This window comes from Callithrix jacchus, chromosome 9 (genome assembly GCF_049354715.1).
Source record: "Callithrix jacchus isolate 240 chromosome 9, calJac240_pri, whole genome shotgun sequence".
Lineage (NCBI taxonomy): Eukaryota > Metazoa > Chordata > Mammalia > Primates > Cebidae > Callithrix > Callithrix jacchus.
Genome location: NC_133510.1, coordinates 98,388,303 through 98,407,409, shown reverse-complemented (window position 1 = coordinate 98,407,409; position 19,107 = coordinate 98,388,303). Strand labels below are relative to the sequence as shown.

The following is a 19,107-nucleotide window of genomic DNA, read 5'->3' as shown; positions in this document are numbered from 1 at the left end:
TCCACCGGCCTCAGCTTCTCAAAGTGCTGGTATTACAGGCGTGTGCCACTGTGCCTCAGCCATTTTTTTCAACAGTGAACATGGTTATTAATTTTGTGCTTCACTGAGGTATTTTTTAATATTTTAACATATGGAGAACAGAATTAAGAATCTCAAATTCACTAAATTTGAAAATAACATTTAAAATATCCCAAATTATTCAAGTCACTGCCCATTTAAAAACAAAAAATTAAATAACTGATAAAAAAAGTGTGACTTCATATTTCCAATGTTGTTACATTCCTAATCTTTCATTAATCAAATTGATTTCACATCTAGAAGAAAAAGTGCTATGCATACTGGTGACCCTTATAAAACCCCAAGAATTACCTAAGAATTCTTCAGCTACAATAACAGTCATAGTTCAAGAAAAAAAGACTCCCCTACATTGAAATAACCTGTTACTCTAAAGTCAATGCTTACCGTGATCACTAAACAGAAGCTGCTTCCACTTCTGCCTTTCTGCCTCTGAAGCTTTAAACCCCAGCACAGATTTTAATTCTTGGAGCACCCTCTTGGATTCTTCATGCTCACGCTTCTGTCTCTCTTTGTCTTCTTGAGACAAGTAATAAAAGTCATCCTTTCTGAAATCACTATCAATATCTATATCATCTACGTAAGCTTCTAATTCCTGAAAATGATTACAAGAAAAAGCACTTTACTTGAAGCAGACAGTTTTCTAGTAAGCATTCATTTACTTGCACTCACTTATCTCTGAGATTTAAAAAAAAGGACTCGCATTTGGCACAGGTCATTAAAGCAGAGCTAGGAAAAAAAAAAAGGCAAGCATACCTATAGATAAATTGAAATCTTAAAAACAAAAACAAAAAACCTAACAGAAAAGCACTGTGGATAAAAAAGTTTAACAACTTCAATAGTTATTTTTCTAATTTGATGCCATACTATACACTTACTTAGTGTTACAGCCATTAGCTATATCAAAACCAATCAAAATTAGAAGGTCTGGCAGTTTGGAGAGGTAGTCAGGCATGTTTGCTTTCTTGTGGTTCTTTCTGATTTCCCAGAAAGTATGAACACTCTTCCTAGGATTAGGGAATACCCCACCTTATGGTTCTCCCTATCTCTAAGAGGGTAGGATACTCGCTTACCCAGCCTCTCTTACAGTATAGGCGCAGGTAAATGACCTGAGATCCTCTAATCAGACATGCCTGCATCAGACGGATTTAGAAGTTTGTGATACAAAAAGCAGGCACCTTGAAAAATCCATTCTGGCAGGATGTTGGGAGGTATGTTTCTTGAGGTAGCACTTCTGGAGGTAATTTTTACTACTCAGCATTAATGGAGCAAAAGGTAATGTCTCCACCTATTAATTTAGCAATGATATTTCCATTGTAACAGTTCTTTTGAGTGATTTGGCTATTTACCCTAGCCTCATTCAAGCCTGCTTATCTGGCCCTCTGAAATATTCTGTAAGCTACCTAAAAGCTTAAATAAAGTATCTGTCTGTTAAACTAACTAGGGTTGGTTTCGACTTGCAATTAAGAATACTGAATAGTAATTTGTTATGCAATATACATGAAAAAAAAATACTGAATAAGTAATGACCTAAGGAAAGAGGTTTTCCTCAGAATGAACTAAAGTTATCTTTGTTAATATCTAATGATCTAGTGATCATTAAAAAATTGCTTTTAAAAGTGAGGTATATCATAGTATATGCAGTCACGTGCACAGGATTTTTACATATGCACACATACTGGTAATTGCTACTCAGATCAAGATAAAAACATCTCCAGCATCCCAAAAGGTAGCTTTGCCAATGTACTAATTTTCAATGTGTTCAATCACTTTTAAAAGTCATTCAGATATAGACAAGTAGACATAAATAACGAATAATAAAATTAGCTATAATAAATAACATGTCTGCTGGCAGATTCAATGAATTCAGAGTTAAGCAGTAAAAACTAGTGGTCTGATATAAATTCAATACATTATATTTTGAAGCTCATTAGAAACAGAAAAACAGTCATTTTCACCCTTACCTGCTCCTCAGGGATTGGATCTTTGTCTGCAATGTGTAGAGTAGGAGTAGGTTGCATCAAAGGTGCTGCTGAACAATGTGGGTTTTCACATACTATTTCAGGCTTGCCTTAAAAAAGGGGAGCGAGTGGGAATAAAGATAAGAAACAGGCCACACAGACATGAGTGAACATCTAATTAAAAATATCTTTGGGGCCGGGCGTGGTGGCTCACACTTGTAATCCCAGCACTTTGGAAGGTTGAGTCGGGAGGATTGCTTGAGGCCAGGAGTTCTAGACCAGCCTGGAAACAAAGACAGACCCAAAAACGAAAAAAGAAATCAGCTGGGCATGATGGTGCATGCCTGTAGTCCCAGCTATTTGGGAGGCTGAGATGGGAGGATTGCTTGAGCTGGAGAGGACAAGGCTACAGTGAGCAGTGATCATGCCACTGTGCTCCAGCCTGGGCAACAGAGCTATACCCTGTCTCCCCCAACCAAAAAAATCCTTGGTGCCTTGTCAATTTCATAGTCCAACTTGTTCTAATAACTTTTTATTTATAAAAAAAATTAAAGATACTAAAATGAACAACAATAAATTAGATTTACAACTTAAAGTTTTTAAACTCTTGGAAGAGAGAGAACCTGGCCTTCTCTCTTCACCTGACCACAGTATCTGGTATACACCAGGTACTCTATAAATACCTGTTGAACAAAATATTATTATTCATAGCATAGGAACAGTCTTAAGACCAAGGTACTACAGTATCTGGTATACACCAGGTATTCTATAAATACTTGTCAAACAAAACATTATCATTCATAGCATAGGAACAGTCTTAAGACAGACCATCACTCTTCTTCACAAAATACAAACTTCAATCTTACCCTGAGGCTATTTTAACTTTCAGAAGCTGGAATTGGAAATGAGTTCACAAGTAAACATCTTTAAAAGACCACCCCAGTGAGTTTAACTTTGATTGATTCTTAAAATTTGTGTTTGGTATTTAATGACAGGGTTACTTAGTCTCGTATCCAGTTGGCTACCATTCATCATTATCTTTCTACTTGAAAAAAAAAAGAAGTATGGTTTAAACTTCCTGATTTTTACTTTTCAAAAGTAACAATAGTTAAATGGTGGGAAAAAAAAAGAAGAAATATTTGGGAAATGTTATAAAAAGATGACTAGTCAGTTTGTAGGCAAGATGTCAGAATGATAAATTAATAGAAATAAATAGATAATAAATTAATAGAAAGCACTAATGAGAGACAGACTAGTATGGTGGCTAAGAGCTGTAGAGTTAGTCACAACTGGTTTAAATCCTAGCTCCTGGTGCTTTCTAGCTTAAATTATAGTTATCTGTAGAATAGTGGTGAAAATAATAGTACTATTTTGTAAGATTAAAAAATACATTAAAAATGCTTAAAACAATGCCTGCTACAGTTACGTGCTCAAAAACTGCCATTATTGCTTAACTAGAAGAACACAGATTTCATTACATCAATGCTGACACCATACATTGAGCTCTTTGAATGAAAAGAAAAGAAAAACAAATCCATAAGACTACTGTTAATAGCAGTAAGCAGGTACATTAAACAGAGTGCTGGTAATCCAGCTCTCAAACAAAACAAAACACCAATTGGCAGCACTTCTTGATTTCCAGTTCCCATGGTGTAAATACACCCACTGTGATCAATTTTAAGCTACCAACGATATTAAACTGACTCACAAATTTCTGAATATTTAACAATCTCTGGAGAGCCAGCTCCAGCAGGTAACTCATTTAACAAAAATCTAACGAGAGGCCAGGTGTGGTGGCTCAAGCCTGTAATCCCAGCACCTTGGGAGGCCAAGATAGGCTGATCACTTGAGGTTAGGAGCTGGTGACCAGCCTGGCCAACATGGCGAAAACCTGTCTCTACCAAAAAACACAAAAACTAGCTGGGCGTGGTGGTGCACAGCTGTAATTCCAGCTATTGGAGAGGCTGAGGCAGGAGGCTCATTTGAACCCAGAAAGGGGAGCTTGCAGTAAGCTGAAATCACACCAATGCACTCCACACTCCAGCCTGTGCAACACAGAGAGACGCTTTCTCAAAAAAAAAAAAAAAAGCCTAAAAAATTTTTTTAAACCCACCAGATTTTTCACTACATGCTTCCAGCAATAGTTTTACAAACAGCACAGTTATAAAGTGAAAAAAGCTCCCCGATGACCTTATCCCTCAATTCTTTCTGAAAGCAGGGGCCTGCCAAATCTGCCCCATTGTTCTTGTAAATAAATTTTATACTAGAACACAGCCATACTCAGTTAAGTATAGTCTGAGTGCTTTCATACTCCAACAGCATAGTAAAGTAGTTGTAACAGACACCATACAGCCTGCAAAGCAGAAAATCTTTAGAAAAAAAAAAAATTGCAGACCCTTGCCCTGGGGCAATGTTTCTAAAATTTCTCAAACTTTAACATGGATACAAATGACCAGATCTTATTAAAATACAGGTAGATATAAAGTCAGGGGTCCATTTGTAACAAGCTCTCATGTGATGCTTATATGCTAGTCTGGGGACAACTCTGGGTAACAAGGCCCTAGAGGTAATAAATGTAAAGAGTTTTAAAATAACTTGACACAAACACATACAAATGTGCATACACATATATTTTTGAGACAGGGTCTCACTGTGTCACCCACGCTGGACTGCAGTTGTGCAATCATGGCTCACTGCAGACTCGACCTCCTGAGCTCAAACAATCCTTCCATCTCAGCCTCCTGAGTGGCTGGGACTACAGACATAAGCCAATGTGCTCAGTTAATTTTTTTTTTGTACAGATGGGGTTTTGCCATGTTGCCCCGGCTGGTCTCAAACTCCTGGGCTCAAGTGATCCTCCCTCCTTGGCCTCCCAAAGTGCTGAGATTATAGGCATGAACCACCGTACCTGGCCTGTGATATTTTTAATAATGGAAAACTTATTAACTGGAGATTTTTTTTCTATGGCAATCTCAAGTAATGCCAAATTATTCTCAATAATTTCCTAAGCTTACACATATATAGATATATATGTGTATATATATGTATGTGTGTGTATATACATATATATTTATATAAAATCTATATAAGCTGAGTGCGGTGGCTCACACCAATAATCCCAGCACTTTGGGAGGCCAAGGTGGACGGATCATGAGGTCAAGAGATTGAAACCAACCAAGCCAACATGGTGAAATCCCGTCTCTATTAAAAATGCAAAAATTAGTGGGGCGTGGTGGTGTGCGCCTGTAGTCCCAGCTACTTGGGAGGCTGAGGCAGGAGTATCACTTGAACCCGGGAGGCAGAGTTTGTAGTGAGCAGAAATTGTACCACTACATTCCAGCCTGGCAACAGAGTGACATTCTGTCTCAAAAAAAAAAAAAAAAATTCAACATAAAATATGAAATGATTCATGAATCTGCATGTCATCCTTACATAAAGGACATGTTAATTTTCTCTGTGTCATTCTAATTTTAATACATGTGCTGTCAAACCAAGCACCCTAATCTTGATTTCTAAATGCCATTCTCCATTAAAAGGTTTTACAAGGCATTCCTCCCTCCACCTCCAATTCCTTGCAACTACTCATCTGTTTTCTGTTCCTTTGCCAACTTCAGCGTGCCTCATAAGTGGAATAACATAGTATGTAGTGGTTTGAATCTGACATCTTTCACTTGGCATAATGTAGCAGAGATTCATTCATCGTTTTGGATGCAATGGTAGTTCACTTTCTTTTGTTGCTGAGTAGTATTTCATTGTATGGATGGATGTAACAGTTTAGTCACATCCCAATGTCTAGCTGCTTCTAGTTTTTAGTTTATGAACAAAATATTGATGTGTGGGCTTTTGTGTGAACACTAAATTTTTATATTTCTTGGTTAAATACATAGGAATGATACTACTGGGTCATATGGTATATGTATTCATAATGGTTAAAATTTTGAGGAAGAAAGCATATTTATAGAACCTCAGAGTACTTCTTTACAAAATATTTATCATGAAAGACTTTAAGGAAGAGGCAAAGGAGAATAAAGAGCATGACAACTGAATATCATGCACAGTCTAGGTCTAGACATATTAAAAATATTGGGACTATCAGGGAAATTTCAATGGGTTCTGTGGATAAAATGACAATACTATGGTTGGTGTTCATTTTCTGATTTTGATGGTGTACTGTGGGTATATAGAAGAACGTTCCTGTTTTACAAAAATGCATACAGAAATATTTACTGGTAATGGGGCTTCAAGTCTACAACTTACTCTCAAATGGGTAAGAGTAACATCACCATCGAAAAAGTATACACACATACAGACACACACATAGAAAGATAAGGGAATTGTGGCTGAATGTCAACAACTAGGGAATATGGATGAAGGATACTTTCAACTATTGTAACTTTTCTGTAAGTTTGAAATGATTTCAAAATAAGACCTTTTTTAAAAAAAGATAATGGCTAAAGTACCTGCCTCTTAAAATATTCAAATGAACATTTTTAATTTAAACCTGTGTAGTCATAGCCACTGTGAATGTTTTAGTGAGAAAAGTTCATGAACTATTTGTGTCTTAATACACATCATTATCTATGAGCAAAAGCCACACATACAGAAAATAATTAGAAAATAGCTTATCTTAATTACCTACCCAGTGAGGTGGAGACAGTTTTCAGAGTAATGGTTCACAATAATGGATAAATGATAGACTAAGATTCAACATCTCAGAGTGTGGTAAAGAATGGGTAAATGGGATGCATCTTTCTTTCTTTTTTTTTGAGAGACAGTGTCTCACTCTGTTGCCTAGGCTGGAGTGCAGCAGTGGCCCAATCATAGCTCACTGCAGCCTCAAACTCTTGAGCAGGAGGGCAATCAGCTACTCCGGGCCTCGCCAGGATACATCTTTTAACAACCAAAGGTCTTCTGAGTATTTCTATTTGTAGAATAGAATAAACTTCTGATGTCATATCAGAAAGTTTAATGTGCATAAGTATTTGCAAATATTAGAATTTCTTGGTAGATTTATCCTTTGGAGAAAAAATTATTTACAGTTTACATTTGGGATATTAAGAAAAACTACGGGTAGTATATCAGTAATTCACATGTTAATATTTCCTTAGGAGAAAGTGAATACTTTTACTATCTAATGATTTGTTCAAGCTTGTTTAAGACATTGAAGAAATTATTGCAAATTTAGCTGTAAACGAAAAAAAAAAAAAACAGGATGGTAAAGCACTAATTACCTTTAGCAGCAATGCAAATTCTATGCCTAAGTCTGAGTAACATCATAATAAAGATCCAAGAGATAAATATGGTACTGGTTTGCAGCACAATTTCAAAATTTGATATGCCCAACACGAAAAATGAAATTAGTGAGGTAAAAACAAGCATAAAATCTGAGTCAATAAAAGCAGTTTGATGGAAAATCTCAAGAATATTTTTTTTACTAGTAGCACAAAGCAATCTGATATATTGTCATTAAATAATGACACAATGTATTTAGATTTTAGTACTAAATATGCAGTGTCACTAATTATACCATTTGTATATTATTTTTGAATGACTGAAGTAAGAATTTTATTTTAAAAGAAAAACTCAAGTTCCTAGCCCCAGATTATCAAACTCATTCTTTTATTATCCTAACTAAAAAGAGTTTTTTTAGTTCTAATAATAGAAAAATACTATCAAAATTTATTCTCTCATTTCAGCTTTTTTAAAAAAGAGATATGATTCACTGAACTTTCAAATCATATTCATTTTTTATTTACAGAATGAGAGCCAATAATTGTATTCAGTGTCACTTTGTACATATAAATTCAACACACAAAAAAAGTAAACTAAGAAATTTTGAAGCTAATTTCATCATGAAGACAAGAAATCCACCTAATAAAATCCTACCAGAGTGGAATAAGCATGTCTGATAAGCATATGCCAAAGAAATTTCTCACAGGTACCTTTTTTATCTGTATTTCTTCGTAGCAGTTTGTCGACCTGAGAAATGGCCTCTTCCCAGCAATTGTTGCTTGCTTGAACATGGGGCTGAATCAACTTTAATTTCTGTTCTAGGATGTGATAAGCCTCTGACACTAGTTCCTGCGTTTCTTTAGTACAAACAAGCTTTTCAAGTTCATCTTCAAGAATTATTACCCTGAGTCACAAAGAAAAACAGAAACGGATTTCTATAATATGAAATAAAAAGTTTACAATTTATAAGGCTTATTTTAAAATACATTTAAATCCTAGCACTTTGGAAGGCCAAGATGGATGGCTTGAGCTTGGGAGTTCAAAATCAGCTTGGGCAACATGGTGGAACCCTGTCCCTACCAAAAATACAAAAAATTTGCCAGGTGTGGTAACATGTGCTTGAGGCTGAGGTGGGAGGATTGATTGAGTCTGGGAGGTAGTGGTTGCAGTGAGCTGTGATAGCACCACTGCACTCCAGCTTGGGGGACAGAGTGAAACCCTATCTCAATTAAAAAAAAAAAAAAGCTTATAAGATGAAAAACATTCTGGAGTTAGACAGTGGTAATGGCTGCACAACAATGTGTATATACTTAATGCCACTGAACTGTACATTTAAAAATGATGAAATGATAAATTTTGTTATATATACCACAATTTTTTTAAAAGCTTATAAGAATATGATACATTTATTCAACAAAAATTTCTTGCATATATACTAGGCATTTGAGCTTAAAAATAATTTAAGCCCATCTTCTATTTATAAGAAATAACAAGTGATATTACACATATATGTAAATAAAATATATGGACCCCTCACTCCCTACTCCACCCACCCCCTACTGAGCCTGCCAACAATGGCCTAGAGTGCAACTCTTTGGCGTCCTCCCCGCTTGGGTGTGGCTCGAGCTGGTGATATTAAAGACTGGAGACACCACAGACCCACCACCTGGAGCAGCTTGGAGGCAGGGAATAATAGCTCTTCAGGTCTGCAATAAAAAATGGCCTCCAATAAAACTACATTGCACAAAATGGGAAAGAAACAGAATGGAAAGGTAAAAAAGCTGAAGAGCTAGAGCCTGAAGAATTTGTGGTGGAAAATGTACTAGATTGATGTGTAGGGAATGAGAAAATTGAATATTTCCTGAAGTGGAAGGGATTTACAGATGCTGACAATACTTGGGAACCTGAAGAAAATTTAGATTGTCCAGAGTTAATTGAAGCATTTCTTAGTTCTCAAAAAGCTGGTAAAGAAAAAGATGGTATAAAAAGAAAATCTTTATCTGACAATGAATCTGATGACAGCAAATCAAAGAAGAAAAGAGATGCTGCTGACAGATCAAGAGGATTTGCTAGAGGTCTTGATCCTGAAAGAATAATTGGTGCCACAGATGGCAGTGAAGAATTGACGTTTGTCATCTAATGGGATGATTCAGATGAGGCGGACTTGGTGCTGGCAAAAGAGGCAAATATGAAGTGTCCTCAAATTATAATTGCTTTTTTTTTTATTAAGAAAGACTAACTTGGCATTTTTGTCCAGAAGATGAAGCTCAATTATTGTTAACACTGTGTGTCTGTGTGTGTGTGTGTACACACATACACATATATGGATGCATGTGTGTGTGTGTGTGTGTGTGTGTGTGTGTGTGTATATAAAAATTTGTGGTTGGGCGTGGTGGTGCACACCTGTAATCTCAGCACTTTGGGAGGCCGAGGCAGGTGGATAGCTTGAGGTCAGTAGTTCGAGATCAGCCTGGCCCAAATGGTGAAATCCTGTCTCTACAAAAATATAAAAATTAGCTGGGTGTGGTGGCATGTGCCTGCAATCCCAGCTACTCAGGAGGCTGAGGCAGGAGAACTGCTTGAACCTGGGAGACAGAGGTTGCAGGGAGCCAAGATTGCGCCACTGCACTCCAGCCTGGGCAACAGAGAGAGTGTAAGACTCCGTCTCAAACGAAAGGGGGGTGGTTTCTTGGATTTTTTACTTACTACTGTGACAAAATAACTACATTCTAATGAAAATCAAGTTTGATATGTTCATTTTGAAAAGAGTGTTGGAAGAGTTGTTGTTGTTGTTGTTTTTTTTTTTGGCATCAATACCACTGGTTACTTTGAATACATAAAACCTTTCTGTAGTTGCTTCCTTTATCAGAAAAGAAAAAGAATACAATATCATAAATAATTAGAACTATAATTTTGTTTCCATTTTATAGATAAGGAATTAGGCCCAGAAAGTTGGGCAAACTTGCCTAGAGTCACAAAGCTGGTAAGATGTAAAACTGGGCTCAATATAGGCATAAAAGGATAATACCACAGAGAGACAGAGAGTGTTATGAGAATTAAGAAGAAGGGAAAATTACTACCAACTATAAAGACAGATGGGGAACAACTAAGGAAGAGGTATTTTTGAGGTAGCATTGAAGGATGGATTAAATTTGAGCCTATATACAAAAGGCGAGAAAGTGTTGGGATTATAGGCGTGAGCCACCTTGCCCGGCCCCTTTTGACCCATTCTTATCTGACAGAATTAATTGCTGCCTTCCTCATTCCGCTTCTTGCCTTATATCCCAGGGTCAAGTACATTAACTACAATCTTAGCTCTTTAAATTCCTATGACCTTCCTGATTACCAACACAACATGAACCCAACCATTCATTTGATCCAGTCATGCATGATGACTAACTATTGGAGAAAAATTTCACTGGAGATGACTGTATTTAATTAAATGCCTTGATCCCATTTTTAAACTTGAAAACTTCCATGTAGAAATATGTGAAAATAGTATTTTCAACTAATAAAGGTATATCAAAGTAGATCATAAACATTTAGAAATGAAGGTAGATTATCAACAATTTCATGCAAGGTAGGAAATGAACAAAATAAACTCTATGCTCTATACTTTGCTCTTCAACTGGGACCACAAAGCTTGCCCTAGGCTACAAAAAAATTTCTAGATCTGCTATAATTTATTTAGAAAAAATAGCCATATGTTACTCTTCTACTATACATAACAATGCCTCTTGTAACACACTGTTCCAATATTGGAAGAATATTTCTATTAGACTGCAGGTTCCAGTTTAAGAGCCCTACCTTAAGAAAGTTAAAAGAAACTAATTCTTCATAACCATCTCCATTTCAGCTCTCAAAGAAAATGAACAATACCTTCTTTTAGCCTACCTTTCCAAGTTTTCTGTTGAACTCAGGAAAAGTAAAAACAAAATAATGTCCTCAAGTTATAGTACTTATAAATTATTGGGTTTTGCTATATTTGTAGCTATAAACTCTTCATGATCATGTCTCAATTTTCTTTCTTTTTCTAGCTAGGACACAAGCCAACCACCACAATGGTACACAAATGAAGGCTGTTAATTACCAAGACCTTTCTTTGTATAATTTCTAAACTTACTCATTCAGTAATGCTTTCAGATGGAGCTGCAAGCTGCGTACTGCTGTGTGAACATTATTCAATTCTCTTGACTTCTGTTGAGTTTTGGATAAATACTGTGGTACTGACTGGTGCTGAGTTTCAAAGTACCGATAGAACTCATAGCTGCGCTTAAGCTCTTCCAAACAGGCAGAATGAGCATGAGGTAGACCTTGAGTCACATCAGATAAGATATGATGAGGCAGGAGTGCTGGAGTAAGTAAGGGCCCAGGAGGTGAATTGACTGTAGAAAGTAATAGAGTTAATCGTCTGAAGAACTCTGAACTCTGTGCCACCCAGAGTTGGAACAAAACCTAAAAGAAAGAAAAAAGAAAAAAGAAAGGACTAGATCAATAACAAAGATTGGTCAATGTTCAAAACTATAAAATTTGTACTTTATCCTTAATAGTAAATATAACTGAGCTTGAACTACCTTAAGATTAGCCAAGAAAATGATATCAAATATAGCATGTGGGAATTTATGATTCCAGTACAGCAGGTAACACCAATATATAACTTAGTACAGTTCTGCTCCAGATGGGAAGTATTGATGGAATGAGATACATTATTAGAAGTGAATCTTCACTCATTATTTAAAAAAAAAATTTCACATAGGAGAAGACAGTTGGACTAGTGGAGAAGATATATATACATATATATATCTCTCTTCAAAGAAATGGATCAAAAGCTTGGGTTTCAAAATAAGACTATTACCTTGCCTTATGAATTAGCTAAGAAATTAATATAAAAATCAGTCCAGGGCCAGGCATGGTGGCTCACACCTGTAATCTCAGCACTTTGGGAGGCAAAGGCAAGTGAATCACTTGGGATCAGGAGTTCGAGACCAGCCTGGCCAACATGGTGAAACTGCGTCTCCACTAAAAATACAAAAAGTAGCCAGACAAGATGGTGTGTGCCTGCAGTCTCAGCTACTCAGGAGGCTGAGGCAGGAAAATCATTTGAACTTGGGAGGTAGACATTACAGTGAGCTGAGATGGTACTACTGCACTCCAGCCTGGGTGACAAAGCAAGACTCCATCTAAAAAAAAAGTCAGTTAAATACTCCAGAATTTAATGTCCGACATGAGAAACTGCAAAACCTATATTTTAATTAATTAATTTATTTTTGTGATAGAGTCTTGCTCTGTTGCCCAGGCTAGAGTGCAATGGCACTATCATAGCTTACTGCAATGTCAAACTCCTGGGCTCAAGTGATCCTCCTGCCTCAGCCCCCTGAGTAGCTAGAACCATAGGCATGTATCATCTTACTCAGCTAATTTTTAAGTTTTAGAGATGGGATCTCAGTATGTTGCCCAGGATAAAGTCCTTTTAAATACAGTCTAAGTATGTTCATAGGCCCATTCCTGAGATACATGCTGAATTCTGGTAGCAAAGGATTTCTCCAGATATAGTTCTATTCAAGATGAGGACAATATCTCTGAAACAAATGCATGACAAACAATGTAGTCTGAAACAAGAGATAGCGGGCAATAAAAAGAGGATGAAACCACTTTAATTTAGATTCCAATTATTCACAACCATGAAAATAGACATAATTTAGATGGTTTTATTAAATAAATTTTAAAATTATGCCAATAATGAATTAAGACAATTTCATGTAAATCTGTTTTACCATTAACTTTTTTTTTTTTAAGTAAGGCCAAAGTTCCTAGTTGCTACATAAGGGATTCTTGAATACGAATAGGTTTACTTGCAAGTCTTCTAATCTAACTATTAAATTTTATGATTACAATGATTTTCTTTATCCTTTATTCATTCATTCAGAAATAATTTCTCGAGCACCCACAATGTGCCAGGCACTGTTCTAGGTGCAGATATATAGCAGTGAGCAAAAATAAAGAGAGTCCCCACTCTGATGGAGCTTATATTCAAGTATAGGGGCATAGATAATAATCTACAAGTAAAAGATCGAATTTCCCTTTTCCAGTATTGATGGTCCAGGAAGAAAAAGAAAGATAGTGTCTCTTGGTTGATGGGAAAAATAGAGCAAAGAAGGAGAACAGCAAGGAGTGTGTTTGTGTGTGTGTGTGTGTGTATGTGTGTGTGTGTGTATACACATATGAGAGAGGGGGAGAAAGAGAGAAGAAGAGAGGAGAAAGGGGTGGCCAGGGAGGACTCTATAAGTGTCATCTAAAGCAAGTGAGCCATGAGACCATCAAGGAAGAAAGTTCTAAGGAGCAGGAAGTCAAGTGCAAAGTACTGTGGTAGGAGGACACAGGGCACATCTGTGGAACAGCAAGAAGATCAGTACGGGTGGGGCCAGATAAGCAACGGGGAGCAACTGAAGGGTTCTGAGCAGAAGGGTGACATAACCTGATTTATGCATGAACAGACCCATAATGGCTGCTGTGTTGAGAGATTATAGGAAAGTGAGAGTAGAAGTGGAGAAACCAGTAAGGAAGTTACTGCCATAATCCGGGTAAGCATTAATGAGACCACAGTGGCTAGTGGTGGAAGCTGAGCAGCAGATGGACTTTGGATACATTGTGAAAGTAGAACCAACACAATCTCTTGACTGATTGGTATTTAGAGAAAAAAAAAAAACAAAACAGCTAACAAGGATGATTCCAGCATGTTGGGTCAAGATAACTGAAAGCATCAAGTTGGTACAGCTTACTGCAACTTTTAAAAAGACTTATTTAGGCCAGGTGCAGTGGTTCCCACCTGTAATCCCAGCACTTTAGGAGGCTAAGGTGGGAGAATTGCTTGAGACTAGGAGATGGGAGACTAGTCTGGGAAACACAGTGAGAGCCCCATCTCTACAAAATATTTGCTTAAAAATTAGCCAGGATGGTGGCACTTATATGAGGTCTCAGCAACTTGGGAGGCTAAGGAGGGAGGACTGTTTGAGCCCAGGAGTTTAGGGTTACAGTGAGCCATGATTGCACCACAGTACATACCAGCTGCGTGACTGAGCAAGACCCTGTCTCTAAAGACTAATTTATTATCCAATCACCATCCCATTAACCACTTAAACCAGAACTCAGAAATGTGTATTTTTTTTCCTGTTTTTTTTTTTTTTTTTTTGAGATAGAGTCTCGCTCTGTCACCAGGCACCAGGCTGGAGTGCAGTGGCACCATCTCGGATCACTGCAACCCCCGCCTCCCAGGTTCAAGCAATTCTTCTGCCTCAGCCTCCCAGGTAGCTGGGACTACAGGCACACGCCACCAGGCCCAGCTAATTTTTTTTTTTGTATTTTTAGTAGAGACGGGGTTTCACCATGTTGGCCAGGATGGTCTCCATCTCTCTCTCTTTTTTTTTTTTGAGACGGAGTTTCGCTCTTGTTACCCAGGCTGGGGTGCAATGGCGCGATCTCGGCTCACCGCAATCTCCACCTCCTGGGTTCAGGCAATTCTCCTGCCGGAGCCTCCCGAGCAGCTGGGATTACAGGCATGTGCCACCATGCCCAGCTAATTTTTTGTATCTTTAGTAGAGACGGGGTTTCACCATGTTGACCAGGATGGTCTCGATCTCTTGACCTCGTGATCCACTCGCCTCGGCCTCCCAAAGTGTTGGGATTACAGGCTTGAGCCTCCTTTTTGTTCTTTAGATAAGGGAAGCTGCTCTGGATAAAGAGATAGCCATAGCCTATAGGCAAACAGAAAATTTTGATTTAAAGTATTTTACAATGTATGCATTTATTTTTCTAAATCAGGAAATACATGACTTTATAAATTTAAAAAACTAGTTAAAAAGGAAAAAAGAGGGATAAGGACTCCATGCTAGGGACTGATTAAGTATCCCTAACCTCAAAATTTGAATTGAATTCCCAAATGCTCCAAAATTTGAAACTTTTTGAGCAACAACAAATGCTCACTGGAGCATTTCAAATTTCAAATTTTTGGATTAGGGATGCTCAACCTCAATGCGTAATGCAAATATTCCAGAATCTGAAACACTTCTAGTCTCAAGCATTTTGGATAAGGAATATCTAACCTGTATTTTATTCATGTCTCCTCAGGCTACAATTCGGAGGTTGCTTTTCTTTCCAAAGGTGCAATACGTGCCTCAGGAAATATTTCAGATTTTGGAATATTTGCATTACACATTAAGGTTGAGCATTCCAAACTGAAAATTTGAAATTTGAAATGTTCCAGTGAGCATTTCCTTTGACTGTCAACAATAAAAAATAAATCCAAAATGTATTTCTTTAGAGGGAACAATGAAGATAATATAGGAAAACAAAAAGCCCTGAAGCTCTGATGTATTTATAAAGCTGTAAAAATGTCTTTCACTTTTAAAAATTTGACTTACAAAATCCATTTTGAAATTCCTTATCTGAGTAACTATATAGTGGCAACTACAGAAGGGGGCAATACACAGTTTTTGAACATTACTGGGGTTTTCGACAGTTGGAAAAGTCTATAGAGCTCCTCAAGATAAGGCTCTTTTCAGAGCCTCATAAACGTGGTAACTGCAACACAATTATTGAGTTTGGTTACAGGTTAGTTACATGTAAAAATAAAAGAAATATAAAAATACCATTATAGTTTGATTTGTAAAACACTGGGAGTGAGCAAAAAGAATCTAGCTATAACCATCATTGTTAGAAGGTAGGGTAGGGAGACATCAATAGAGAACAAGTCTCACATTTCAGAGCAGGTTATATCAAATATAATTTTAAAAATCAACCAATATTTATTAATTGCTTATTCTACACCAGGTGTTGAACTGACAAACATCTAGTCCTTTGGAGGCAAGCATTGCAATTAACCGATTTTAATAAACACAGAAACAATGGTTTGCCCAGGACCACATCAGAAGTCAAATGATGGCACTAGAGTGAAACCTGGAAAATCTGACTCCACAGGGTCCACAACTTCTCTTTGCTGCTTATACTTAAGCTAGAGTACAATTCAGGCTTTAATACACTTTTAAAACCAGTATATCAACAGCGGAAAGAAACAAAAAAATTTCCAAGGCATCTTGATGAATTAACAAAAAGTAATTTACAAGGAAATGAAATACTGTAATTGTTTCTCCAAGTCCTTTTTAAAGAACAACTATCACCATTTGGGAGTTCCCATTATATGACAAGCCCTATTCTATTTAATATGTCTTCTCATTTAATCTAACACCTTATAAGGCAGGATGGTAACTCCTTTTCACAGGTAAGATAAGTTCAAAGGATAACTTATTCAAGGGCAAATGACTTGTCAGTCAGGGCTAAAATATACACAAAGGTGTGCTCAATTTTCCACATTGAGAATCTCTTAAATTGTACTTTGAAAAAAATCTTTATTTTCCTTAAAGAATAAAGCATGATCAGGATATTGAATGTGAAAGGGAGTGAAATTATCCATAGTCTGACCACCGCAAAGAGTAGCTATTAATATCTTGGTATTCTCTCTCTCTCTCTCTTTTTCTTTTTTTTTTGAGACGGAGTTTCACTCTTGTTACCCAGGCTGGAGTGCAATGGTGCGATCTCGGCTCACCGCAACCTCCGCCTCCTGGGTTCAGGCAATTCTCCTGCCTCAGCCTCCTGAGTAGCTGGGATTACAGGCATGCGCCACCGTACCCAGCTAATTTTTTGTATTTTTAGTAGAGATGGGGTTTCACCATGTTGACCAGGATGCTCTCGATCTCTTGACCTCGTAATCCACCCACCTCGGCCTCCCAAAGTGCTGGGATAACAAGCTTGAGCCACCGTGCCCGGCCTCTCCAAATTTTTATAGAATTTTCACAAGCAAGCTGTAGCTGCTACCCAATGGTTTACCATGTGGCTTTAGCATGACTCATGCAGCATTCTTCTATTGTTGAACTTTCAGGCAGTGTTTCATTGTGCACTATTATAAACACAAAGTGAATAAGCAACTTGGTATATAAAGCTTGACTATGTTTAGAATAATTCCCTGCAGTTTGCAGAAGGGAAATGACAAATTCAAAGGATAAATCATTAAAAGGCTCTTTACATGTCAAATTGCATTCTGAAACAAATAACTTGAGAGAACTGAGGAAAGTACTGCAGCAGCCTAAGGAAGAAATGATGGTGGCTGGGACTAGGGTGGTGAGGCAGGGATACAGAAAAAAGTGGAAAGGTTTAAAATACATTTTCAAGGTAGAAGTGACATAAGAACCTGCTGATAGACTGGATGTGAGTGGGCAAAAAGAGGGATAAGAAAGATGGTGCCCAGGTTTCTAGTTTAAGCTGGAAACCATTTATTGAGATGGGTTAGAATGAGAGTAGGAGTAAGTCAAAGCACATTTTAAATAACAAAAAAGAAAACAAACAAGATAATCAAAACTTTTATGTTGATTTAGAAAATGTAAAATATATGGAAGTCAATACAGTTTCAAAACAAAATGGATCTTGATAAATGCTATCAACAATATGTGCACTATACCCTTTCATGGTATCAAGGGAAGTTTTAAAGACTAAAAACAAAGAAACGTCTAAGGAGAGCTTACTAAATACTAAAAAGGAACTTCAGACACTTGGATCAATGTCTTAAAAAAATACTACTGGAGGCTAGGCATGGTGGCTCATGCCTGTCATCCCAACAATTTGGGAGGCTGATGGGCAAATCGTTTGACCTCAGGAGTTTGAGACTAGTCTAGGCAACATGGCAAAACCCTGTCTCTACAAAAAATACAAAAATTAGCTGGGTGTGATGGCATGTGCCTGTAATCCCAGCTACTTCGGAGGCTGAGGTAGGAGGATCACAGAGCCCAGGGAGGCTGAGGCTGCAGTGAACTATGATTGAGGCATGGTACTCCAGCCTGGGTGACGGAGTGAGATCCTATCTCAAAAAAAAAAAGAAAGAAAAAAGAAAAAGAGAAAGAAAAACAAACAAAAAAACACCTACTGGAAGCACTTCATACAATGCTTTTATAATTAGCTTTAACTTTTTTCTGTGCTATTATTTTTCATCAATATTTTTCTAATATTAACTCTAAAACAGTTCATTACATGTATATAACACAAATCATTACAAATTCCATATTATTGAACTTTCAATTTGGTTCCAGTGTTGGCTGCTATAGTATTGTCATGAACATACTTTGGGTATATTTTTGGTTATTTTCTGAGAGAAATCTGTAAGGGCAAAATAAAACACCAGAATAAAGCAATTTTGCTTACACACTTGCATGAAGATTGGTATTCGCCGCTAAAATGAACCAGTTTATACTTTCACCACTGGTGTGTGAGGTCTCCCTGAATCTTCAATGATCATGAAATTAACAACTTTCAATATCCTTGGCAAAATGGTCAGCTTATTATTTTTATTTGTGTTCTTTCATTACTAAGATGAAACATTTTATCATATTTATTGGCCATTTGTATTTCTTCTTTTTCTTTTTAGGCTAGTCAAATGAAGCAGCGGGAGTGAAGAAGGAACAAAGAAGTCTATTAACTGGTTGTGATCAATTTGTTGTAAAATACAACCTCCCTGGGACTAGCCTGCGTTTCTGTTTTTTGTGAATTGTTAGTTCATGCACCTGACTTATCTTCTACAGGTCTCAGATACCTTATAGAGTGCTCTGTATACATAAATAATTAAAACCCTTTGTTATAAATCATTGTGGCTGGGCACGGTGTCTCATGCCTGTAATTCCAGCACTTTGGGAGGGTGAGGCGGGCAGATCACCCGAGGTCAGGAGTTCGAAACCATCCTGGCCAACATGGTGAAACCCCATCTCTATTAAAAATACAAAAAATTAGCCAGGCATGGTGG

General features: G+C 37.2%; 1 protein-coding gene, 1 long non-coding RNA gene, 1 other non-coding gene and 1 pseudogene across 11 annotated transcripts in view; 2 read left to right on the top strand and 2 right to left on the bottom strand.

Annotated features, from left to right (window-relative positions):
- Window positions 1–18,831, top strand: part of LOC128928596 (uncharacterized) — a 57,537-nt gene extending 38,706 nt beyond the window's left edge. Inside the window, exon 2 of the long non-coding RNA XR_008473929.2 lies at window positions 18,736–18,831. This is a non-coding gene — a long non-coding RNA (uncharacterized LOC128928596). The remainder of the gene's footprint in view (window positions 1–18,735) is intronic.
- The window catches only part of VEZT (vezatin, adherens junctions transmembrane protein), a 79,818-nt gene that overhangs the window by 4,415 nt on the left and 56,296 nt on the right, over window positions 1–19,107 (bottom strand). For all 9 annotated transcript variants that reach the window (XM_078337083.1, XM_078337081.1, XM_078337084.1 and 6 more), the window contains 4 exons: window positions 11,392–11,723; window positions 7,979–8,172; window positions 2,040–2,146; window positions 463–670 (listed from right to left, as the gene is read on the bottom strand). In XM_078337083.1, the coding sequence (XP_078193209.1) occupies window positions 463–670; window positions 2,040–2,146; window positions 7,979–8,172; window positions 11,392–11,723 (841 nt within the window). The remainder of the gene's footprint in view (window positions 1–462; window positions 671–2,039; window positions 2,147–7,978; window positions 8,173–11,391; window positions 11,724–19,107) is intronic.
- On the bottom strand, window positions 5,428–5,534 carry LOC118144612 (U6 spliceosomal RNA). Its single transcript, XR_004729377.1, has one exon. It is a non-coding gene; the product is annotated as a U6 spliceosomal RNA (small nuclear RNA).
- LOC108593264 (chromobox protein homolog 3 pseudogene) lies at window positions 8,870–9,771 on the top strand (annotated as a pseudogene).